The sequence below is a fragment of the Cyprinus carpio genome, chromosome B17, assembly GCF_018340385.1.
Source record: "Cyprinus carpio isolate SPL01 chromosome B17, ASM1834038v1, whole genome shotgun sequence".
NCBI classification, from domain to species: Eukaryota; Metazoa; Chordata; class Actinopteri; order Cypriniformes; family Cyprinidae; genus Cyprinus; species Cyprinus carpio.
This window is the reverse complement of record NC_056613.1, coordinates 10,167,827-10,194,123: the sequence shown is the minus strand read 5'-3', so window position 1 is coordinate 10,194,123 and position 26,297 is coordinate 10,167,827. Positions and strand designations below refer to the sequence as shown.

Below are 26,297 nucleotides of genomic sequence, written 5' to 3'. Positions count from 1 at the left end.
TCTGCAAAAATAAGTATTTAATCATTATTTTTATTTTGCGGTCCTGTAAAGAATGAATAAAAACAAGAAAATTTTACCTGAGAAACAACATTTTTAAAGAATGTTTCTTGTATAAAGTATGTTTTTCTTACCCTATTTTCAAATAGTTTTTATTCTTATTTTAAGCGAATCTCACTTAATTTCGTTTGGAGTTTGTAAATGGACATTGTAATGGGAAAAAATTGATTGGAGGAAAAACAAAGTTTCAATGATTCTTTTTTTTTTTATTAGTTTTTTTTTCTCAATGAGCCTCAAAAGGACTGCAATACTATTATTCGTGCAATCTCATATTTTTTTTTCCATCTTCGTGTCCTTTTAGTGACTCTGCATGCTTGAAAAAAATCTTGTTTTAGCCTTTTTAGATGTTTTTATAGAAACCAAGAAAAAAATAAGGATTAAGTATATGATTTTGCAATTCCAAAATTTCACGGCTTGCGTTTTCCCAGAGATATCTAGAGTAGTATTAAAATAGTCATCATGGTAACAAGCTAGGAATTTGAGGGGAGTGAAGTGCTTGGTTGCTTCTTACAATCTCTGTTTTGCTAAATTTGAGAAATCCTGATTGGCTTATGTACTCAAGAAAAGTACTAGGAAAAAGAAGAAAAGATTATTACATGCCTGCATAGTATTTCTGTTTAAAAAAATTCTGTATCTTTGCATCTTGTTTCTCTCTCATTCTCTCTAGAATGGCTACACACCTCTTCATATCGCAGCTAAGAAGAATCAGTTGGAGATTGGGACAACGTTGCTGGAATATGGGGCGGAGTGTAACACAGTGACCCGTCAGGGCATCAGCCCACTCCACCTCGCTGCACAGGAGGGCAATGTGGACCTCGTGTCCCTGCTGCTCACCAAACAGGCTAATGTTAATATGGGCAATAAGGTAAACATACTTAAACATGCATATTCCACATACACACAGCACACGGTTGAGAATAAGTATTAGTTTGACTCACAGTGTGTGTTTGTTAAAACAGAATGGTCTCACGCCTCTGCACCTGGCTGCACAGGATGACAGGTCAGGTGTTGTTGAAGTGCTGTTGAACCATGGAGCAGAAATTGATGCCCAAACCAAGGTCAGGGTTCAGGTTTTATGGTGTTTCCATAGATTACAGGTTCATTGTGGACTATACTGTGTGTCTGTATCAGTGTCTGATATTCTCTTGTTTGTCATATTCTCCTAATAGAGTGGTTACACTCCGTTGCATGTGGCTTGTCACTATGGCAACATGAAGATGGCCAACTTCCTGTTAGAGAATCAGGCCAAGCCTAATGCCAAAACAAAGGTGAGTCTGTTTGTAGCTTGTCAAAAGATATTTAGATATATTATCTTGTTTTGCATGTAAATTGACTCACCTTCTCTGTCGTTCTTTGCATAGAACGGTTATACACCTCTACACCAAGCAGCACAGCAAGGCCACACCCACATCATTAATATGCTGCTTCAGTATGGAGCTTCACCCAATGAGCTCACAGTGGTGAGTACTGAGGCATGCTGGGAATATCTGCTTCACTCAGCAAGCTGTCAACCTTGGTCAGCAGTGTATTGTAGCACACACTCACATATACAAACATACACTACTGTTCAAAAGTTTGGGGTGAGTATGCTTTTTTTTTAAGAAATAATACTTTTCTTAAACTAGGATGCATTAAATTAATCAAAAGTCACAGTAAAGGCATTTACAGTAGTGTACCTTTAATATAAACAAATCTCACTCTTTTATGCTTATAATACCTACAGTACATTTACATATGCTAAATATAAAATGCCTCATATACAGATGTAAAGTCTTTGTTTTGTGTTTGTGTGTTGCAGAATGGTAACACAGCTCTCTCCATCGCTCGACGACTGGGGTACATCTCCGTAGTGGACACCCTAAGAGGAGTTACAGATGAAAACCTCACTGCCACGGTAACATATTCAACCTGCGCCACCATCTGCATCCTGACCTACTTCCATCAACATCCTCTACCCTCAATGTCCACAGTTACCATAGAAATTAATACCAGGGAATTTGTATTTCATGCCATTTGCATTCTCAATCAAATCCACACCAACCAGCCACATCATGCTAATCACTTCTGAGCAAAGAATATTATTCTTACATTATTTTATAACTTCATTTCAAAACTGTAAGCCATGCTATGTTTTTTTTTTAAATTACACTTCAAATTGAATTTTGAATATACTATTTCAAGCGTTATTTGATATTTAGTCATTCAGTTTTTTTCTATTAAGATTAGTTTTGCCATCATCTAATGCCAAAGTTAAAGTTAACCTTTAAAAACAGTAATAATTCAATAACACTTTCTAATTTACTGAACATCTAATATAATATGATTGATTATTTTTATTTTTAATGTATTTTAACAAAATAGTATAATGTTTTTTATTGTATTTGTTTTTCAATTTTAATTTTTTTTTGTAATTTTATTTATTTTTATTGTGTCATATTGTTGTTTTTTTTATTGGATGTTTGTTTTTTTCTAATATTTTGCATATTTTCCATTTTTGACCAGCCTGTAACTGAGAAACACAAGATCAATGTCCCGGAGACCATGAATGAGTTCCTGGACATGTCTGATGATGAAGGTAAAGCTGACTAAGTGCTGATCTAAACACACACACATTCACACACAGAGTTTCACTCTTTTTTGGTGAATTATATTGGTTTATACTGAGGTAAAGAACTCTTTACTCTGCTGTGCACACTGAATTAGTGAAGTGGTTGTTAAAATATTATTTATATTTTATATTCTAATGGTTATTTTGACAGCTGTCCGCTAGCTTGCACCATGATCAATGGGCTAACACTATCTGCCTTCATTATTCTGTATGTGTGTGTGTGTGTGGGTGTGGGTGTGGGTGTGGGTGTGGGTGTGTGAGAGTGAGAGAGAGAGCGTGTACATTTAACCTATTGCTGTGTACTGTATGTTTGACAGCTGTGAAAGATCATGAAGCTCAGGCTGATGAGGAAGAAGGTACACACTTCTGCAGTTCTGTTTTTCTCCTCCCCTTTATAATCATCTCCGCTTGATGCATACATTCACTCAGCTTAGATGCGTTCCTCTAGCCTGGCTTTGCAGTGCGCTGTGTGTGTTTCGTCTGTATGCACAGCACATAACCAGAGTGTGATTGCTGTGATTTCCTGTCTAAACCAACTTGACACTCACACACAGTTTTTTTTCATAGTTATAAAAACATATTTACAAATGCTCTCACATAGAAACACAATAACAGATGCCCACAAAAGCCTGTATGTGACTCATACAGTTGCCTGGGATACAGTGAAGCTGGTGTCAGGAGGAGAAGAAAACACTCCACGTGTTGACTATGATGCCAAACTCCCTCTCTTGTCTCCTGGTGCAACGTTGAAATATTCATGAGCTTGATGTCCCTCATTGCACTCCTCTCCATGGTAACTTGGAGGGATGAGGGTATACGGTTACCGTGTATGTCAGCAGATACGCTCACAATGCCACAGGTGACACTGACTTGGCCCACAGGTGTCACCCCTCTACCTGAGAGTGAAAAAGACATGCAAAATGGAGAGGGATAGAGAGATAGTCTTGGAATATGACAAAGCAGTAAAATGCTGAAGTCTAGTGTTGAAACTGCTGTCTTAGCAGTACTGAGAGGTAAAGTGTGCATTAGTGCATGTGTGTGCGTGTATTAACAGCAGACGCCTCTAATAGATCCATAGGTTATCCTGGAAGTTATCTGTGTAATCCCATTAAGCTGTGCATGTAGGTCTTATGTCAGTCAGAAGCAATGAACACTGCACCTTTGATCCCTGATCTGATTTTGTAACTCATACACCTGTTTGTTGTCATATTATGGTGGAGTCTACTTACATGTATTGTTTTTATATTGCGCTAATTGTATTTGCTATAACCTAAACCTAGTCCTTCCTTGCAGAAACTTTTTGCATTTCTAGATTTGAATTAAGATTATTACATTTAAAGTGTTCCTAGACTTTCTTTGTTATTTTAGTATTATTCATATATATACATTTTATTTATATATTAATATTTTTGTTTTCAGTTTTCATTTTAATTTTAAGTTAATTTTTTGTTAATTTATTAGCTTTTGTTGTTTTAAAATATTACTATTTAGCTTTAATTTATCTTTATTTCGATTTGTCTTAGTTTAGTTTTAGTTTTTATTAGTAATTTTTGTGTATTACCTTAAACTTATTTCAGATAGTTTACCAAGACAACATTCTAATTTTCGTTAAATTTTTCAGCCAATGAACTTACATGTTTTTTCCGTGACTTTACCAGTTGTTTGTAATGACTGGATAGTGATAGTTTTCAAATCACTTTTATATAAAATCATAATTATTGAAAAGCTTAGCTTTTTAAATTGCCTATATCATTTTACTGTCATAAATATAACATTTATATTGACAATAGGAATTTTACCTTTTATTTATTTTTCCTTTATTTATTTATTTATTTATTTATTTTTTCAGTTATGTATTAAAATAGTTTTTACATTATTATTCCAGGTCTGGAAATTACACTTTTAAAATTTCGGGGGTGTGGGAACTCTGTATTTAATCTGTTTAGTAAGCTGTTTTCGTTATTTTATCATTTTATCACAGTGTAGTCAGTTTAATATCTTAATGGTGATATTTCATGTATTAAATATCAAAGCCTGATGCGTCCCACAAACATCCAAGAGCACAGTGCCTAGTTCAGCAAATTACACACGTTTAAAAGGAGATGTTGTGTGCATGCACTGTAAGTACAGTACTTAGAAGGGGTGAACTTCCTTACAGTTATGTAATGTTCTTTAGCACTTTTTAATGAGTTTCAGGATTGTTCTATAGTGACTGAGTGTCAGTGTCTGAGGATACCTTGACATTAGCTGATCAAAGACAACATTTATCAGTTTAAAGAACTATCCATACACACACTCTTATGTCTTATGATGCTATATTAAAGGGGACACTTTTTTATCATTTAGATTCAACCCTTACACACAGATTGCTTTTTTGTATACTCTAATTAGGCTATTTATTAATATTATAAATCTCATTTATATTTTCAGTTTTCATTTTAGTATTTTGTTGTATGCCTTTGTATTATTAGTTGTCAGAGTCTGTTAGTTGCCAAGGATGCACTTTAAATTTTGTTTAGATCATGTTTTGTTAACAATAACAACACTGGCACAGACCTGTTAACTTCATAAGATTCAAGCGTGGATTTCAGTCTGAAAGGCTGAATTTAATTAGTGTTTGTCAACACCTATGATTAGACATAATGTAAAGCATAACACGATTCAGATAAGAACATTTCAAACATTGAAGAAAGTGGTCCACACAGGTCAGTTATCAACAGGTTTCTTTGTATTTGTGAGGAGATTTTTTAAATATTTGACCCTCAAAAGTACAGCCAAACCAGAACACGCATATATTAGAAAAGTGCTTGCAGTGACTCCCTTCATTCTCTTGAGAGAACTATGTTGACAGTACTTGGTGTCTTATTACCACCTTGCACTTGCTGCTAGACCTGCAAAATCTTTAGCAACACACACACACACACACTGGAGCTGCTCTGTTTCTGCGCGCGCGCGAGGCTGGATTGGAACGAGAGCAGAGCTCCCCTGACATGTGAGAGTGCAGCTTTGGTAGAGCCCTCCTTCTCTTGACCCAGGCTGCCTGCCTTGTGATTTAACTTTTACCGGGCGAATGAACGGATGTAAATCTCGCACATCCAGTGCTACGAGAGTTCTGGTCGACTCGGGACGACCGACTCTCACATGAGCACCCCGAATAGAGTCCTCATCATCAGTCTTTTTCTCGGAGGATACAGGCTTCATCTGAGAGCTGAACAAATAATCCGAGGAATACGCTAATAACGGATATATCTGTGTCGGAGTGGGATATGGCAGCGCTTTTATGTGAGTGTTGATAGGACTGTCGCTGTGTCAGAATACTGCGGTGTTTTGGGGCTCTGCTGCATACAGCGTTCACCGGCTGGACGCTGCTCGGATATATTATTTTAATGTCCCCTTTTGAAACTCAGAATGGCGTCAAATACAGTGTCTTCTGTTTTTAGACAGGGTGATCTGTTAGTCTTTGTCATGAATGTTCGATGTCAAGTCGTTAATTCGGCACCGGGGTATAAAGGTATTAGCGAGCCGGTTAGGGAAACGGAGGAGTTCAGTAGCGGGAGGGGAGGGGCTGCAGCACGGAGAGAGAGGACAAGCGAGAGTCGCGTTCATGAGAGATACGAAAAAGATGTTGGCTGTGTCTCAAAACCGTCAGAGCTGCCTACCTAGACGTCATTTTATGCAACATAGGCGAGTCCTTAGCTCATAAAAATAACGACTGTCCGAAGCCTATCGAGCTGTCTACCTAGACGGAGGTATTTGTATAATGTCTAGGTGGACAGCTAACGCATCCGTTGCTTTCTATAAGTGTTTTATCGTAAAAACCGTTAAGTTACAACTGAATATTTTATTAAACTAGAAAAACAACAAAACTGTTTTGCTGGATTAAAAAGGTCGTCCAGCCTATCTTAAAAGTGCCCAAAAACCCATTTGTGACCCTGGACTACAAATCCAAACCCATTTGTGACCCTGGACTACAAATCCAATTTTTTTTATGTTTGGGTTTTTTCTGTTTATGTTCTTGTTTTTTAGGGTGTATAAGTAAGAATGAAGTTCTTGGTAATGCATATTACTACTCAGAAATTAAGTTTTGATATATTTACATTAGGAAATTTCCAAAAAAATTTATTGGAACATGATCTTTACTTAATATCCTAATGATTTTTGGCATAAAATAATTTTTTTTAAATTTTGACCTATACAATGTATTTTTTGGCTATTGCTACAAATATACCTGTGCTACTTATGACTGGTTTTCGGGTGATCGAGTCGCATTTTACTTTAACAGACTAGCAAACTGTCTTTGGTGGCTTTTAACTGTTAGTTTGTTATAATTAGACAATAACAACAGATATAGGCAGTCATATTTGTGAAAGTGTTATTTGAAAACGTAATTTATGAAATTCAATTGATATATATTATTTTCATTGTCATATTATTATTATTACATGTTATCTGCTGTGAAAAAACAGATTTAAAAATAATTTGCTGGTCTTACATGGTTTAAGCTGGTGTCCCAGTTTGACCTGCATGAAAGTGTCCCAAACCCCTTTAAAACTACTAAAAAAACAGATTTTTTTTTTTTTTTTGATCAGGTTTAAGAAACTCTTGGGGGTATGATTGAAACTTGCTTTATAGCAGGAGATGCAGTGGTGTCTGATGCAGCAGAACGTTTCCTCTATATGTCAGTGAAATATCGCCACCTAAGTTCCTGTTATTCACGGTGGGACAGAAAAACACCCAGGTGTTACGTGACATTGATTAATAATCTAGAAGCTGTGAGCTGGATGTTGCGTGATGTAAGAAGACCGTGTGGTCCGGTTGGTTCACCCCACAAGAGATGAGCTACAAATTATTACCATTGTGCATTTGAGAAAGACACTTAATCTCTAATTGCTCTAGCAGGACTGTCTTGGCAATAAGTGTACTATAAGTTGCTTTGGGTTTTATTTAATTAGAGCAACGTGGGGGGAACTAATTGCTGCAGCTGCTGATAGGTCACCTTATCAGTTCTCCTTCAAGTGAGCTCACCTTCGGCCTGTCTCATCCCTGCAGGTGAAGATGCAATGACCGGCGAGACTGAGAAGTATCTTCGGCCACAGGACCTGAGGGAGTTAGGGGATGACTCCCTGCCGCAGGAGGGGTACATGGGTTTCAGTATTGGAGCCCGCTCTGCCAGGTAATAGAACTCATTTACATTTTATGATGCTTGCTTGTTTGTGAAGCTGTTTGTACCTTATGCTGGTTCTCCATGAGTAGCAAATTTATATGGAGTTGCAAGTTATTATGGCATGAGCGGATGGCTTTTTGGTGGTGTTTAGATGGATGATCATTTGAATAGGTTTAGCTTGTGGTGTTCGGCTGGTCTTCTCTAAAGGCGTCACTACTTTCTTTGTGTATTGGCTTTTAGTCTGCATTAATAAAAATGCTTTAAGAAGAGAAGGATGGTAGAAAACAGATGAGGAATGAGGGATAGTTAAATCCCAGTGAGATTCATTGTGTATTCAGTGCGGTCAGTCTTCATATCCTCTTGTTTACTGGAAATAAATACTGGGATTTTAGTTCCCTGGAAACTGTTCCCACTACACAAATTCAGCTCACCATGTGTCTTTCAAGTTAAAGTGTGCATGACACAGGTGTTTTTAGGTGACAGATGAAACTATGAGAAATTGTTATGCAAATAATAACAGAAAAACACCTGTTGTACTTTTAGTGCAGACATTAATATTTTACAGTGTTTAATATTTAAAAAGAAGTTAAATCATGCAGCTATTCCACTTCAGCCAAAACTTATGTTCTACAGCTGTGCAACGTTTGCAGAATTTGTACCTCTGATTTTTAGCAAATACAAAACATTGAAATGTTTTAAAGTAACAAAGGAGTACTAAGTTGATGTTGAAACTGAGATATTAATACAATGCACATAATAAAAAATAAATGAAATATATTGTAAGATTATAGACTTTGTAAAAAGGGTTATGTCAATTTATTTTAGCTTTAAGAAAGAAGGCTTAGTCACTATGCTATGCATTTGGGTGTGTGAAAAGGTTGAAAATTTTTTCAAAATTTTACATTTTTATGTAAAGTTTATCCACACTGCGGTCATGTTTGCTGCATTAGAGCACACCTCTATTTGATCTCGTCACGTCATTGTTTGGTACAGTTTATTCTGTCTTTTTTCTTATTGCAATATTCGGAATTATTGAAATATTTTCATTTGCCGAACATTCGGTGCATCCCTAATGTCAACTTTTCAGCATTATTGGCATATGATTATTACTGATGACATCATAGACGCTGGCAGCTTTAATAGACTGCATTCACACTAATGCACAGATCTATTTCCACATATCAGATGTTTTGTCCTGTTCTGAAAACATAACTGACTGTGTTTACATCAATTTCGTATCATAAAAATAGATGCAGGTGCATTTAACTTCAGTCGCGAGCTTCAGGACAAACAAACACAAAGCGCACGTGAAAGTCTTGTCAGTATGTGAGTTTCATGCATCTAATACGTACAGCATTTCAAACGGCAGAAATGAAAAAAAAAGTGACGTGACATACAGCCAAGTATGGTGACCCATACTCAGAATTCGTGCTCTGCATTTAACCCATCCAAAGTGCACACAGCAGTGAACACACACACACACCCGGAGCAGTGAACAGCCATTTATGCTGCGGCGCCCGGGGAGCAGTTGGGGGTGCCTCAGTCGTGGTATTGCCGGCTCGAGACTCGAACCCACAACCTTAGGATTAGGAGTCATAGCCTACTCTGTAACCTCTAGGCCACGACTTCCCACTTTTTTTTTTTTAAGAAAATGAAATGAAAGCATATCTTTAGTAAAAGACTAAAATAACAGCGAGTGGAATCGCTGTCAAGCAATGCGCATGTGTCTCACACTGCATATTCTGTGCAGTGTAGCCTGCCGCATTTGTCTCTATATCACACATATGCGTGAAAAAGCCAAGCTCCGATTTAAAAATAGAGAGTGCGTTTTTAATACTCGCGTGACAAGCGCATATGTGAATGACATCATAGGCTATAATCGATTATGGTCTATCGATGCAACAATAATTTCGACACCCTCACACACATGCATGTATATATTTAAGAAAAATATGTTATGTTTATATATTAAATATATTTATGTATAATATAAATTATATGAATATAAAAATATACATGTAAATATTTTCAAAATAGTGGATCAAAAACTGTCATCAAAATTGTCCTAAAACCTTAGACAAAATGTGTTCTTGTCTTAGGACAACTTTGGTGAACTTTTTTGATCCACTTCAAATGTCGACTACTATACTGTATGTGTGTGTATTTATATAAACATAATAAATATACACAGCACACACACATTTATTATGTAAATATTTTTAATTAGGATGCAGTTAATCGTTTGACAGCACTAGTATTTTCATATCCTCTATTTATGTTCATATAGATATCTGATTAGGAAAAATACAAATGACCAAGTGTAAATACCTGCATAAAATATGCTCGGATGGTCTATTACAGGCTTAATGTATTGTTAATAAATCAGAATCAAATGGACCTTTCATTCATACCGAACATGATGTCCTTTTAAGTTCTATCATCCATATAACCATATGTCAAATCTAGTGCTGTCAAACGATTAATCGCGATTAATCGCATCCAAAATAAATGTTTTTTTACATAATATATGCGTGTGTACTGTGTACACACACATACAGTATATATTGAAAATATTTACATGTATATACATTTATATATTTATATTCTTATATTTTATATTATATATAAATATATTTAATATAGAAAAATAATATATTTTTCTTAAATATTTATTTACATGCATGTGTTTGTATTTATATATACATAATAAATATACACAGTACACCCATATGTAATGTAAACAAAAACTTTTATTTTGGATGCGATTAATCACTATTAATCGTTTGACAGCAATTTTTTTTTTTGTGTTTGTTTTTTTATTATTAATTGTTTGATTGTATTAGTTTGGTCTGAAAAATCTAAAATGCTGTTGTATTCCTAAAGGTACTCCAGTGCTTTTCTAAAATGGTACTCTGTAGTTCCTTATATTATAATTGTAAGTTGTAAGTTTATGAGACGAGTTTAAGGCAGAAGACGCACGTCTGTGGTGTTTTCTGCTGAAGTACATTCCGTTCTCTCATTTATAAGGTCATTATCTGTTTATCGTGGCTGATGGATGATGAGCATAGCAGGTGAGGGAGAGGTAGGACAGGATGGAAAGGTAACACTCTTGTCATGCGAGCATTATGTGGCACAATGGAGCCTGATTTGCTCTTGTTTTTACAGGACAGTGAGGTCTGATTGGCTAGCTTTTGTGTGCCAGTGGTTATGGCGTTTGAGGACAGGGAATAAATGACTGAAAAAAATTACATCATCACCGGGAAGCGAATGCTGAGTGACAAAGTCTGGAAAGTGCGTGACTGTGAAAGTAAAGATGTGATCTGATGGATGCAGACCTTCAGTCTCGTAACGCCTTTAGTTATGATTGATCATTTCAGTTTTGTGCTCAGAACTCTAGTGTAGCTCAAAGGGAAGAATTAGCTTTATGGTTTGCTGCATTTGGATATTGACACTACGGCTTGCTTGCACGAGGCATTAAACAGTCAAATATGAGTCAAATTAGCTGTATAGATTATTGATATAATTACGTCATTTGCAAAATACTCAGTATCCCAGCTGCTTACCCAAGGTAAGACACACTGTTTCATGTCTGAAATTAAGTTTTAATTTCTATAGAAATATTTTTGCTATTTGAATTGTTACTGTTGGAATCTAGATGATCTCATGGATAATATTCTACAGTACAGAGCTTCATATTTTCTGCCTCTTTGTTTTGATAACATCAGCCTGGCATTGTTTGCTCTTACATAGGGCTACTAATGTTGATTGTTATTACCAAACGCACACCCAGTCCTGTCTAGGAGCACAACACATGCTGTGGCAGAGCCTCAGTGCCATGCTTAACTCTCACTGCTTCTGCCACGTCCAGTACATTTTACTCTCTTTTCTCTTTCTTGGCTTCTCTCACTCTCTCTAGCCCCAGGATAAGGTAAGAGTGATGTCTTTCTGTCTGCCTTTCCCTCTCTGTGCCTTTCACCTTCTCTCTCTGTAGCTGTCGTTTCTGTCTCTGCCCCTTTCCATATGTACTACAACTCCCATCATGCCTCGCTCCACTATGTCATCTGGTGCAGTGCGTTTCTGTGGAGTCTCATCCCTATCATACACTGAGGCCTGAGCTCTTCGGCCTGATAGAACAAATTCATGCATCTCAACTGGAGTTTTTCTCTTTGCACTTCTCTTGCGTTGACATTTTATTTGTTCTATCTGGCTCCGAAGCTGAACATGCTTCTTATCGATCACACAAAAGTCATCGAACCTTTTTGAAGGCGGTTTATAAATGCAAAAGATGTGAGGAGTGTTTTAAAACAACAGGAAAAGTGGGCAGTAGTTGTGTGTTGTGAAATATTGTGGTTTTAGATGTTACTGATGTCTGAAATGTTAATGATTAATGTGCTAACTATTATGTTTTGGTTGCTTTGTCAGTTTTTGTTTATTGTGGCATGGATTGTGTTCATATATGTTGTGTTTTGCTGTTGTTTCAGTTGTGTGGTGCTCTATGTAACATCCAGGGACAAAAGCTTCAAGCTGATCAGTCAGCAGTTGAAGCCAATTACTTTGTCACATCAGTGACGGCACATTTAATTGGCCATTACTCACCACATTGATCACAGGGCAATTTTATTGCAAAAATGTAAAATAGATATGGTGTTCTAAGAATGTTTGATTATGATCGCGTCTGCTTTTGATAGAAAAGCACAGAGAGCATAGTTAATCCACATTATGTGTTTAAACACACACATTCACACAGCTTGGTTACAGAATGTTAGGTAGGAGGCACATGATTAGAATATAGCTTAGCCTGTAAGAGAACAAATATTCCTCATAATTTGTTGTTTGCTGTTGCACATGCATGCAAATGCACACAGAGCCATGATACGGCCTTGCTGGCTCTCTTCATAGTGAGATCATTTGAATGAAGTGCATAGCAAAGAAGTAGAATGATGAAGAAGGAAAGGAAAAAGAAATTAAATTAATGCAGAGGAGGGAAATGAGAAGAGTGTGTGTGCTGCAGAGAAGGGCGAGTCACCTGCTTTAATGCTACAGAACCATAAAAACAATGCAGATCAGGACGGATGAAGCTGAAGTGCAAGAAGACAAGAGGAAGGAATGGAAAGAGACTCATTCGTCCAAAAACTAGCTCACAAACCAACACTTTCTTTCATAAACACACTCTCGTGTGCAGTTCTGCTGTGGGTGCCTTCAGTACTGTACCTTTAAATCCTGCTGATTGCTGCAGAATTTTCAATCTCTCATACACACACCGTGCAGCCAACCCAAGACTGCTGTCCTGCAGAGATCCAGGTCTTTCTAATGCCACTGCAGAAGGGTGCACACACTCACACAGTCGTAAATTTGATCTGAGCTGAAAAATACTTATTCAAAGTCTCAGTTAATTAGTGGTCCTTGCTATAACTGTTCCTCACGGATTAGGGGTTTTTCAAAACCAGTCGCAATAGGTGTTAAACCTTGGCACACAGCAAAACCTGAAACTGTTTGTGTTGACATAAATGATACCTCAAATTGTACGATTGTGCGATTGCTATTACTTTTCAAGGAGTTAACAACCACAAATCAATGCATTAAAACACATTTAGAACAGCTTAGCAATCAGATAAGATTTACTCAAAAATGGAGTTACATGGAACTAGCACTGGTTTAACAAGAGAAAAACTTCTGTTCATTTAGATATAAATGAACACTACAGTTCAAATTTCCATTGTTTTGGGTCAGTAAGATTAAAAAAATATATACTAGTAATAAATTACAAAATAATACATTAAAATAATACATTAAAACAGAAAACAGGTATTTGAAATTGTAATATTATTTCACAATATTACTATTTTGCTGTACTTTTGGTAAAATGAATGCTGCCTTGGTGAGTATAAGAGACTTCTTTCCAAAAAAAAAAAAAAATACATTCTTACCGACCCCAAACTTTTGAATGATAATATACTTTTTACATTGTATCAGTAAAACTTTAGAATAGGGATCACATTTTTTACTATTAACTAAGAGTTTTCCCTGAACAAACTCCTTATTCACATTAATGGTTAGTAAGGTAGTGGTTAAGTTTAAGTATGGGGTAGGATAAACATATCTAAAATATTATCATGCAGAATAAGGCATTAAATATGTGCTTTATAAGTACTAATAAACAGCTAATATGCTAGTAATAGGTATGCTAATAAGAAAGTAGTTAATAGTGAGAATTGGTCCGTATCTGATTAAATCATTTAATAAATGTTACTGTTATAGTAATGTTGCCCATACAAAATCTTTTCTGTTTTCTTTGTACCTCCTCTCTGACCATCAGATATTCCCTTCTCCTCTTCTCTTCTCTTCTCTTCTCTTCTCTTCTCTTCTCTTCTCTTCTCTTCTCTTCTCTTCTCTTCTCTTCTCTTCTCTTCTCTTCTCTTCTCTTCTCTTCTCTTCTCTTCTCTTCTCTTCTCTTCTCTGAAGGGTTTAATTTTGTTCTCCCTGGATGTTGCATGTTGTAATATTTGTGTTTTTGTGTTTATGTTTGTTTGTCCTTTTGTGTGCGTCTTTCGCTTTGTGTTTGTGTGTGTCTGCTTGTGCGTGTGCACATGTGTGAACCTCTTACACACTCCAGTCTGCGCTCCTTCAGCTCAGACAGGTCCAACACTCTGAACAGAAGCTCCTTCGCTCGGGACAGCATGATGATTGAAGAGATGCTGGGGCCCACCAAAGACACGGTAAGAGCACCCACTCTGTGGTTTTCCCTGTCTTGTTTTCATTCAGGACTGTAGCCGCTTTTCCACTGTCCGGCCAAACCATTTTTGTAGCTCTACCGTTTTTATAGGCCCATACGGTACAGCAACCTGTCCTCCAACTAATACGCTCGTATAGGTCGTTTGTCCAAATCCCTGAAATACGACCCATCAGAGCGTATACTACAATTGCGCCCCTATCGGCAAAAGGTCGTTTTCATATTAATGTTTTGTACTCTTTTATTTGCACTGTGATTTGCGTTTCGTGTAGCTCAGTTGGTAGATTATTGCGTTATCCCTTGATATGCAATCATGCTATCATGGGTTCGATCCCAGAGAACGGACGTGCACGTAAAATGTATATGCTCAATAAATCATAATTTAGCATGATTTCTGTGAGGGTTAGGTTTAGGGGGGTGGGGTTAGGTGTGGTCATTCAAACGAATAAGCCAGCTAGTAAAATATGTACGAATTACTGTGAGATCGGTGTAAAAAGTCCACACATTGCATTTAAATAAACGTGCGTTTTGATTGGTAATGACGTTATACGTCATTTCATGACAACAGACGCAAGGCGATACTGTCATTATTTTTACGCCCGCTAGAGGCCGCTTAACTTTAATACGTAAATATAGGTCGTAATAAGGTGCTTGCACAAACGACCTATATGGTCGTTTTTTGTTGGAGGACAGGCTCCGGTACAGATACAGTATGATTCATTTTCCACTGTGGGGCTGATAACAGAGCTTGTAATACAAATGCATCAGTCGTTGCCTTGGTAATGCAAGTGTTTACAGATGGTATGAGATGTAAATAGCAGCTGCGTTATGGAGGATGACGTTTCTACAGATATTTCTGTTTACTTCGCTCAAATAGTGCACTTTGCCAGCTAAAGAGAGAAACTGGTAGCCAACAAACAAGTGACCAATCTCGAGTGTCGACGTCTCTGCACTCATTCTACCAATTCAGTTCAGCACTGTTAGCCAACCATACTGAGAATTTTGGGCTGAGAACTGTTTGCAATTTTGCCAGTCAGGACTTTCCACAACAGAGTGAAATGTTTTGGAATATTTGTTTTGGGTCCCATGGGGTTTATGAAAGCCTGGTCCCCTTCCACGCAATCACAAACACACTCTTCTGTGTCACATTCTCATTTCCAAATGTGCCTTTAAATAAATTCTTAGACTTGAGACTGTCAGTCTAATAAGAGTGTATTTAAAGGTACTTTTAGAAATCGAAAATCCTTGACCTCGATCTATCCTTAAACAGTTGGATAGACAGAAGGACAAAGAGAGAGAGAATGATGGAGAGTCAGACTTGGACTCTGTCAGGCTTTTCCATTTTGTGTTTTCCTGCTCTGTTCTGTTGCTCTTTCCAGTATTCAGGCTAGACTCCTGAAATTGTTCAATTCTTAAAGAATACAGAGATGAAGTTACTACTCCACTGATTTTATTTGATTCAATTTTGAATTGTTTTCATTTAGCATGTGTATCAAGCATGAAAGCCATTCCCCTTAACTAAAAATAACTAAGTATAACAAAGTATATGACCATGTTTCCTGTTTATGGGAACATAGAAAGAGAGAGAGTGCAGTACTGCATACTAAAGTGCTTTTATTTTTACTAAAGTGCTTTTTGGGCTTCATTCAAGTGTTCAATTCAGGTTTGATCAGGTAGACAGATCCCTAGGTTTTGAACAACATGAAACACTTCACATTATACCTATTTTCTCTCTTTGGCTTCAGGGTGTATTTAAAGATATTTCCTACATGGTGGACCCTCAGAATAAGGTACAGGTCCTTGATCGTGACCATGTTAGATCATCTCTCTCCATCTTTTCCATCCTTTCATTAGACAAAAATCCAAACACACTAGTTTTTTTCTCATTTATTCACTCATCTGTATTTGTGTGTTATTGTCTGTTTAGAAATACAAGCTCCACCTCCATCTGCAGTGTTTATTTTGTTGTCTTTCACTCATTGTTTTTTCTACTTTTTATTTTTCTTGTTGAGTGTCCTATTTGAAGCCATGTTTCATCCAGATGCATCATCATGATGTTTCCAAAGACATTCTGTTTCGTATATACAGTATATAAGTTTTTTATATATGGATGTGTTTACAGCATCTTGCAGTGACTCGTGAATACAACAGCGAGTGTATTCGGCGGTACAGTTGGACCCCTGATACAGTGGACCACTCACATAACACTGTCTGCAGTCCTGTGCATTCTGGGTAAGAATATGTTTTTGTGTTTAGGTTGTTTAACATTAAGTATGCAAACACATTAGTAACCAAAACATGAATATATTTTGATTATGTATATACAATGTATAAACACTGTTTTTCAAAAGTTTGGGGTTGGTAAGATTTTTGAATGTTTTCTAATATGCTGAAATGTTGCTAAAGGAAAAATTGTTATTATTATCAATGGTGAAAACAGTTGTGCTCCTTAATATTCTTATGAAAACATTGATACATTTATTTAGCATACTTAATAAATAGAACATCAAAAAGAACTTACCATTTTAAATGTCTTTATTATTACTTTTAATCAATAAAATGCATCCTTGCTGAATGAAAGTATTCATTATTTAAAAAAAAACCTTGCTGACCCCAAACTGTTGAATAGTAGTACTCAGTCCTCCTTATTTTACATAATTGACCCATCGGTAAGCCCCGCCCCCCTTAGTTACTGTTGCGAACTTGGACAAACAAACGGAGTTGCTAACTGTTATGTTAAATTTTGGACACAGAAGGACCACCATTCAAGTGGGACTTAAATATGCCATGGAGGGATATATAAAAGATTTTAAAATAAATACTGTGTGGGTATTAATTTTTGAAGCGAGGGTTTACAGATCACAATGCAAGTGGGAGAAGCCTCATGTTACATTCGTCATGATCGCAGATAACAACACCCCGGATCAACACTGTTCATGTATTGCAGGGTATGATTAAATTAGTTTACATTTAACCAGTTTAATATGAAGAGACGGTGAAATGTAGATCTTCGTTTGTGTGTTTTTGCCCTACACTGTACAAGACGTGAGAACAGACTGCTATTTAAGTTTGCTTGGACTCACTAACTTTAGCGTGAGCTAGTTTTATCCAGAGATACCTTGCTAAAGCATAAGATGACATTAACGTTCTGTTTGAGCAGATGAAAATTGTAACTTAATGAGAGTATGACAACCAGAAAACGAACCTTTTTGTCTTCATTGGGATTGGGGGTGAATGCTTTGGGGCATTTTGCTCCATTTTGTTTGGGTTTAGGAAATAGAATAAAATTAATTCCATTGCCTATCCTCTCAGGATACCTGGAATCACTGTTACAAGTACCCCAGGGACATTGTTTTTTCATTTCTGAAGCATAAACCCCATAAAAACAATGCAAGCTTTGGATCATCCAATGTTTCTCTATGGTGCTAAAAAAAGTACAGATGTCCGAGTTCTGCTCCTTTCCTTGTGCAACTGATACTCGACTGCCATTGGCTCATCTGCATTCCAGGGGAATGGCTTACCGATGGGTCAATTGTATTTACAGTTACAATTTTATTTTAGAAGAAAATAAATGTGTTGTTCTGTCTATTAGTTTCACCAAATTAATTGCAATTCTGTTAGAATACCCAATAATCTCAATGCTAGAACATATTGCTTTTAACCACCTAGATCTCCTAAGGGGGATTGAGTACCTCATTAGCACATTATAATGATACCATTTATGATTGGTGGAAGATGATTTAATCCAACAGTCTGCAAACATGATGCTGTTTTGGGCAAGCACGTGAAAAGCTTTTCATTGGCTTCATTGAGTTGTTTACATAAAGCACATTTTGATTTCCTTTAGTTTTCCCTCCACACTTTCTGCTACATTACACAGATCTGATTTTTGACATCAGCTTCATGTTTTTCTTACTTGTATGTCAGCTTTTTTACCATGACAACAACTGTAATAATGAATGTTGTTTATTTTTTTTTTACCTCCTGCTTTCTTCTTTTTTCTTGTCATTAATTTTTTCTTTTGCAGCCCTTCCTCCCCGCTTCCTCAGTATGACTCCAGGTGAAAACTGAGTCCGGTTACATCACTCTTTCTAAAGCTTTCTGTCCTGTCTTCTATTTTTCATCTGTCCTCTCCTGTTTTCTTAAACCCTTTATCTCTATCCTGCTCTCTGGAGTTTTATTCCCTGTTTTATATCCTCATCTGTGTAAGCGCTCCTCCACACTGTGTTTAGCCGGTCTTTGGGAAATGGACCTCATCTCATGCAGAAATCAGCAAATTCAGCACAGTCATAAAATAAATTCCAGATCACTTATTACACACACTAGTCCCACCATCAGCACATTAGGCATTTTGTGATGAAAGGGAGTTTTTTGTAATGTTCTTCATTTCACAGTTAGAAATTACTTGTTAAAGCTTCACCATTTCATCAGTAGGACTGGGCGATATATTGAAAATTAGCAGTATATTGTATTTAAATTGATTCACTACTCTAATTTAAGAAATTGATTATTGTTCGTGCCATCCATCAGTAATGTTCCTGCAAGTCTTGTGAATGGCATATCTGAAATATTTAAAAGTTTTATTAAAAATGTTATATTCTTTAAAAATAGTGTGGAAAAACATGGCATTATTATTTTTAAGATTTTTACCATTTTAGTTATTACATTAAACATTTTAAATGGATATTTTGTCAAAATGGTACCTTGGGGTCAGTATTTGAAAAGAAAATTAATTGATCGAATGACAGTGAAGACTTGGCATACCCAAAACTTCTATTCAAAATGAAAGATGTTATTATTAACTTTTTATTCATCAAAAATAGTACACTTAAAATATCATGCTTCAAATTTTAAGCAACATAACTATTTTCAACATTGATGATAATAATAAGAAATGTTTCTTCAGCACCACAACAGCATATTAGACACGGGAATGAATGACATTTTAAAATATATTAAAATAGAAAACAGATTTTTAAATGATAATATTATGTCTCACAACATTATTTTGGTTTATCGCCCAGCCCTTGTCATCAGTGTTAGGATCTCATGTAGATGAAACAAACACACAATGGCAGTCCACATTCAAATATAAATTGCATTTAGCTCACATTAACAGATAATGGGTGTTTTGGGTTTTCTGTCTACCTGTGGAGGTGTTTTTGGTCACACTGCTGATCACTGATCACTGCTTCGAAACAATTGATCTTGGCAGTAAACTTGATATTATTTTCAGCTTTGCACACCGAGTCATGAGTAAAGTGACTATGGTAATATTTTGGTAAGTCAATAGTGAAGGAATCCCTTGTGTTTCCAGCTGCTGTTGTATGAGGGACTAAATGCTGCCAGGTTTAACAGCTCGAAGCACTGTCACTCTTTTTAATTGTTTTTCCTCTGTTTTAACTAAACTCGCTTACTGTTTCTCCTCCTTTTGGTTTCTGCTTAGACCTTTCCCTACTCCCTCTCTCTCTCTTACCACGTGTGTTGGGTGTACAGTGATCACAGCATGGGAATCGTCTCTCACTCGTTCGTGTCTGTGTAGTGGGTTAGAGTGGTGTCCCTCTTTCTTTCTTCATCTCGGTTCCTCTTTCTCTTCCATTAATCCTTTATTCTCTTCTTAGGTTCCTAGTGAGTTTCATGGTGGACGCTCGGGGTGGGTCGATGAGAGGAAGTCGTCATGATGGGATGCGTATAATCATTCCACCCAGGAAGTGTCCAGCACCGACGCGAATCACCTGCCGCCTAGCAAAGAGGCACCGCCTGGCATACCCACCCCCTATGGTGGAGGGAGAGGGTCTTGTGAGCAGGCTAGTGGAGATGGGGCCAGCCGGGGCACAGTTTTTGGGGTAAGAGTTCCTCTGTGGTGGCTTAAATTATCTGTAGTTTCACAGTAAAAGCAAGTAAATCATGAACAACATAATCTTGGCCTAACTGCATTAGTTTTTAACTTTTTGACAAAAATGTCAATGGGGATTGAGTAATGTCAGGATTTCCTTCTTAAATTCTCAGCAGATTAGTGCTGAACGCAGTATGCATGGTGCACGTTCCCATCTATTTAATGAATTCTCCCCTTATTGTCTTCATTTCATTTTAGGCCTGTGATAGTTGAGATTCCTCATTTCGGCTCCATGCGGGGAAAGGAGAGGGAGCTGATCGTCCTACGCAGTGATAATGGAGAAACCTGGAAAGAACATCATTATGACTGTAAAGTGACAGAGCTCACCTCGATCCTCAATGGCATGGATGAGGGTAATGTACTAATGACATAACTAAAACTTATATGGTTTTCATTAAGTACCTCATGGGTAGTTTTCATTAAATCTTTATAATGTTGTTTGTTTGTATGTTCATATTTAATTACAGAGATGGACAGTCCAGCAGAGCTGGAGAAAAAACGTATTTGCCGCATCACCACAAAAGATTTCCCACAGTACTTTGCGGTGGTGTCACGCATCAAACAAGAAAGTGATTACATGGGACCAGAGGGCGGAGTCCTGAGCAGTGAGGCAGTTCCCATGGTGAAGGCTGCCTTTCCTCAGGGAGCGCTTACGAAGAAGATTCGTGTTGGACTACAGGTAGAAGAACTTATCAAGATGGTTGTTGTCAAATTATGTTTGGTCTAGCTTTTGTATTAAATTAATTTTATTTTTATTTTATTTTATGGAATACCTGGAAATATTAGGGAATTTTAAAATTGTGTTTTCTATAGAAAATTTCTGTTTATGGTTATTATCACTAATTATAAGCTATATATTGATCTTGTTGTAGAGTTTGTATAGATTAAAAACTGCGTGCAAACCATAATGATTTTTGTTTTTTCAGTAATTTCTTTCTTTCAAGTCAGTTTTTTTTTTTTTTTTTTTTTTTTTTTCAATAAATAAGTGTAATTGATTCGTAAGGGGAATTAATTGAAGCAATTTACATAAACCTGACCTGTCTTATCATCTCAAGGGGCTCTGGGAACATTCTTTCTCTCTATCACACACCTACACACACTATAGTCGAGTGTTTTCTCACAGAACACAGACATAATAGCAGAATAGCATCTATTCTTTGGACATTAACTTCCAGCAGTGGTCAGGATACATTTCTTGGTTAAGATATCATGACCATAGCATAGAAACTGAAAGTATATACATGTTACACAAGAAACAAGCCAGAAGACTATGGCTGTATACATTCCAAGGATGATTAATTAGTTGCACATGCCTAGTGGTTATGCAAACTGTCCATGGGACATGAACCAAAAAAAAAAAAAAAAAAAAAAAACAGCATTGGTGCAGAAAAATATGCACTGTAGGTGCTCTTCTGTTTTTTTTTCCTTCTGTTCATCATACCACTGTATTCTGTTTCTCTCTCAGGCTCAGCCTTTGCCAGAAGACATTGTGCGGACTATCACTGGTAACCGTGCATCCTTCAGCCCGATTGTAACCGTGGAACCCAGAAGGAGGAAATTCCACAAGCCCATCACAATGACAATCCCTGTGCCACCCAGAGCCAAAGAGGCTGTTGCTAATGGACGCAAAGGAGAACCTGCCCCCTGCCTTAGACTGCTCTGTAGCATTACAGGCACGTGAATATTTTTTTTTTGTATTTTTAATGAAAATGCAACAACAACTGCACGTTATTTGAGATGCCCAATCTGAATTTTAATTCAACATTTGTGTTTACTTTGGTGTACACAGAGTTAAAAATTCGGAAAATCTGAGATAAAACATGCATTTGCAAGTGACATGAAATTTCCTAAAAAATCATTACGCACCCAAACAAAGTATTGTGATAAAAATTATTTCCAACACCGGTGTTCAAAACTGTTTTGTTTTTAGGTGGAACATCCCCTGCACAGTGGGAAGACATCACTGGGACCACTCCACTCTCCTTTGTCACAGACTGTGTTTCCTTCACCACAAATGTGTCTGCCAGGTTCGTCTCAGCTGATGTTGGAGTCAGATGCAGATTCAAATCATGTGCTTTGGAGTGGGGGACGGTGGATGATCTCTGCCCTCGATTAAATTATATCATTATAATCATGTTGATCTGCACATCCACAATGTCAGATGTTGATTGAACTCAGATATGACTGCAGACTGTGGCTTAGAAAAAAAAGAGTTAGTGAGAAAAGCAAGGTTCACATAGGGTCATTCAAGAACAGACACCTTTTCTATAAACATTTTGAGGAATTTGCTTATGTTTCTGCTCTGTTTGTGAGTGTAAGTTCATTACAAAAATGTTCTTAAAATCAAACATTGAAATTAATGAACTGCATAAGCTCAGAAATATGCTAAAAGTAAACCATGTTTATTCTTGTTGCAAGTAAACAAAGTAAAATGCAATCCAAACTACATTAAATTTATGTGTTGTCTGCTCCATTTTGATAAGCATTTATTTCCTAAATATACATGCTTCTATAGAATTATTTTGCTTTTTGCATTTAACATTTTGTCTATGAACATATCAGAACAGATTTATGGCCCATTTTTGGGTTTCAACCAACCCGCTGAGCACCATTCGTATAAACATTCAGTGTTTGTTTCAGTGTTGAGGACAACTGACTAAAGATATTGTTTCCGTAACTTCTATCATGTAAACATCTTAGAACCAAAGTTTTCTGTCCCATGGAGTTATAACAGAGAAAGTAAATATTTTTGAAAATTTGAGAATTGTACAGGATTTTCCTTATTCAGTGTAAATTCTTTCCACTCCTTTTGTAGATTTTGGTTGGCAGACTGTCAGCAGATCAGCGAGACTGTGGGTTTAGCATCTCAGCTGTACAGAGAGCTGATCTGCGTTCCGTACCTGGCCAAGTTTGTGGTGTTTGCTAAAATGATCGACCACATAGAGACCCGCTTGCGTTGCTTCTGCATGACTGACGACAAAGTCGACAAAACTCTGGAGCAGCAGGAGAATTTTGAGGAGGTGGCAAGGAGCAAAGACATTGAGGTGTGCCACTGTAACTCACACCCTACCCTACACACATGCATGCACTATACACACATTCACATAAATAATTAATGTTGAACACACTCTTAGTGTTTGGAAACATTCACTCATGACTCACTATTCTTGTGTATATACACACAAAGGAAAATCCATTGAAAAAAAACACGACAGAACATTTACCAACAAACTTTTTTTCACTGTAATTCACAGGCCATTTTCATATAAACACCCACACGCTCATATTCTCCAGTAATCAAACACAATAACCTTACTGACATCATAGAGACATAAATATATAAATATGCTAATGATTTGACACTTGTTCCCTTGTCAGATTCTGGAGGGTAAGCCCATTCATGTTGAATGCTATGGCAACATCACTCCTCTGGCAAAGAGTGGTCAGCAACTCGTCTTCAACTTCTATGCCTTCAAAGAGAACCGACTCCCATTCAATGTCAAGGTTTGAGAGACAGTGGCCTAATTTTTACATTTACACATTCCATTTACATTTAGTCATTTAGCAGATGCTTTTATCCACTTACAAATGAGGACAATGGAAGCAATCAAAATCAACAAAAGAGCAATGATATGCAAGTGCTATAAAAAGTCTCAGTTAGCTCAACGCAGTACACATAGCAAGGTTTTTTTAAATTATATAATAAAAATGAAACAGAATAGAAAAAGAATAGTGTAAGCTAGTGTTAGAGGCCTTTTTGCTTTTGTTAATTGTATAATAAATAAAAAGAAAACCAATAGATAGAATACAAAAAGATTAGAAAAGCTAGTGTTAGTTTTTTTTTTTTTTTTTTTTAAAGAAAACAAGCAGTAAATGAATATACAGTAGTGCAAGTCTAAAAGGGACACGTTTTTTTTTTTTTTTTTTTTTTTTGAAGAATATAATTAGAATAGAGAGGCTAGAGTTAGAGGGTCAAATAAGATGGAGAGCTGTTTTTAGCCATTCTTATGGATTGAGTTGGGCAGGTCATTCCACCAGAAGGGAACATTTAATTTAAAAGTCTAAAAAAAGTGATCTAATTTAAAAGTGATTTTGTGCCTCTTTGGCAGGGCCGGCGCCACGGAGGGCGTGAGGGGGCATCATTTTATTTATGAAATATAATGGTTTATTTTAAAAAATACAGTTGCCAAATGCATAGGCTTTAATAGATTAATATGATGCTACTTTCATTTAGGAGTCCATTTCACAATTTTGCATTTTAATTGTTATTGTACATTGCAACTTCCATTCAAGTTGTTCTAAATAAGAGTGCAGCACTACTGATAAGCATATGTGAAATGGGTCTTTAATGTTTAATAGATGATCATCATGTTCATGATGCATCTGTTAAATGGGTCGTAAATTAATGTGTTGTAAAGCAGACAAATGGAAATTGAATTCAGCTTTACTTTACTGTTTATCACAACAAAGGGCTAAGCACCGACACTGACAAGGTATGCGATAGAGTACGAGACAGACGCAACTTCAGCACGTCTCGACACAGTAAGCAAAACAAGCATTTCCTAGCAACGACAACTGTGCTAAACACAAATGAAACAAATTTTTTAACTTTTTCATTTTTAACTTCCGTTGATTGATTGCTTCTCTCAAAGAGTATTTCTTTACACTGTCTTTTGCTAGTGCTTGAACACACTTTACTGTTTATCACAGCAAAGGGCTAAGCAAGCGCACGATACTGACAAGGTACAGCATGCGATAGAGATAGTATTTTTCCAGCTATTAAAGGAATAGTTCACCCAAAAATTCTAATTTTGTCATCAGTAATGCACCCTCATGTCATTCCAAACCTGTATAAGTTTCTTTCCTATGTTGAACACAAAAGAAGATATTTTGAAGAACTTTGAGAACCAAACAGTTGTTGGTCCCTGTTGACTTCCATAGTAGGGAAAGAAATACAAAAGAAGTCAATGGGGACCATCAACTGTTTGATTACCAGCATTCTTCAAAATATATTTTATTTATGGTCAACATAAGAAAGAAACTAATACAGGTTTGGAACGACATTAGGGTGAGTAAATGATGACAAAAATTTTATTTTTGCGTGAACAATTCCTTTAAGTATGCACATACAGCATTTCAGTAAACAGGTGTTTTCGAGTAAACCAGCTGTGAAGTTAAATCTGAATATTGAAATTAAATGCAAAAGTTATATTTACCCTATTGATCGAAGATATAAAGTAAATTATATGTGTTTTTTTTTTTTTTTTTTTTTTTCTGTGTTGCACTGACAGATGTAACAAATGTCTTGAACATTATATTGATACTTAGCAGTGTGGATGCAGCATCACGCAAATGTTTTAGGTTACCAGTGCCACTGAAGAATGCTCTGTTCATAGTCAGCCATAAATTATTTATTCCATGAGCAAAAGTGTCCTATAACAGGTATAGCAAAGGTATAGCAAAAGTGTCCTATAATTTGTATTTGGCTGGTCATGTGACCACAATATAGCAGACCCCATGAGGCAGCCCAGCTCAATGTAAAATAAAGCAGCTTTTATTAGACTACTGATATGACTGGAGATATATGTTAAGACTTTTTGTCGTTCTATGTTGTCTATGTGGATGTGTTTTGTAGGTCAGAGATATGGGCCAAGAGCCATGTGGGAGAATCTCATTCCTCAGAGAACCTAAAATCGCAAAAGGCCTGCCACAGACTGCAATCTGCAACCTTAACTTTTCACTGCCAACACACAGGAAGGTAAGAACAGACAAAAACATGATTGTGTGATATTTTCTCTAGTGTTATCTGGAGTCTGTTAAACATGTCACAGAGCTATTTGTG

The 26,297-nt window shown here is 36.6% G+C and overlaps 1 protein-coding gene across 37 annotated transcripts in view; it reads left to right on the top strand.

Moving 5' to 3' along the window:
• The window catches only part of LOC109053737 (ankyrin-3-like), a 102,428-nt gene that overhangs the window by 53,138 nt on the left and 22,993 nt on the right, over window positions 1-26,297 (top strand). For 18 of the 37 annotated variants that reach the window (XM_042742118.1, XM_042742138.1, XM_042742137.1 and 15 more), the window contains 20 exons: window positions 725-922; window positions 1,017-1,115; window positions 1,227-1,325; window positions 1,419-1,517; window positions 1,856-1,951; window positions 2,560-2,632; window positions 2,983-3,021; window positions 7,715-7,838; window positions 14,443-14,545; window positions 16,305-16,349; window positions 16,682-16,791; window positions 18,587-18,619; window positions 20,181-20,405; window positions 20,654-20,808; window positions 20,923-21,134; window positions 21,921-22,128; window positions 22,386-22,482; window positions 23,271-23,499; window positions 23,834-23,959; window positions 26,091-26,213. In XM_042742118.1, coding sequence (XP_042598052.1) covers window positions 725-922; window positions 1,017-1,115; window positions 1,227-1,325; window positions 1,419-1,517; window positions 1,856-1,951; window positions 2,560-2,632; window positions 2,983-3,021; window positions 7,715-7,838; window positions 14,443-14,545; window positions 16,305-16,349; window positions 16,682-16,791; window positions 18,587-18,619; window positions 20,181-20,405; window positions 20,654-20,808; window positions 20,923-21,134; window positions 21,921-22,128; window positions 22,386-22,482; window positions 23,271-23,499; window positions 23,834-23,959; window positions 26,091-26,213 — 2,493 coding nt within the window. Of the gene's footprint in view, window positions 1-724; window positions 923-1,016; window positions 1,116-1,226; window positions 1,326-1,418; window positions 1,518-1,855; window positions 1,952-2,559; window positions 2,633-2,982; window positions 3,022-5,238; window positions 5,948-7,714; window positions 7,839-11,745; window positions 11,758-14,442; window positions 14,546-16,304; window positions 16,350-16,681; window positions 16,792-18,586; window positions 18,620-20,180; window positions 20,406-20,653; window positions 20,809-20,922; window positions 21,135-21,920; window positions 22,129-22,385; window positions 22,483-23,270; window positions 23,500-23,833; window positions 23,960-26,090; window positions 26,214-26,297 lie in introns of those variants that run through there. The other 19 variants (XM_042742139.1, XM_042742142.1, XM_042742125.1 and 16 more) reach the window with 11 other exon arrangements.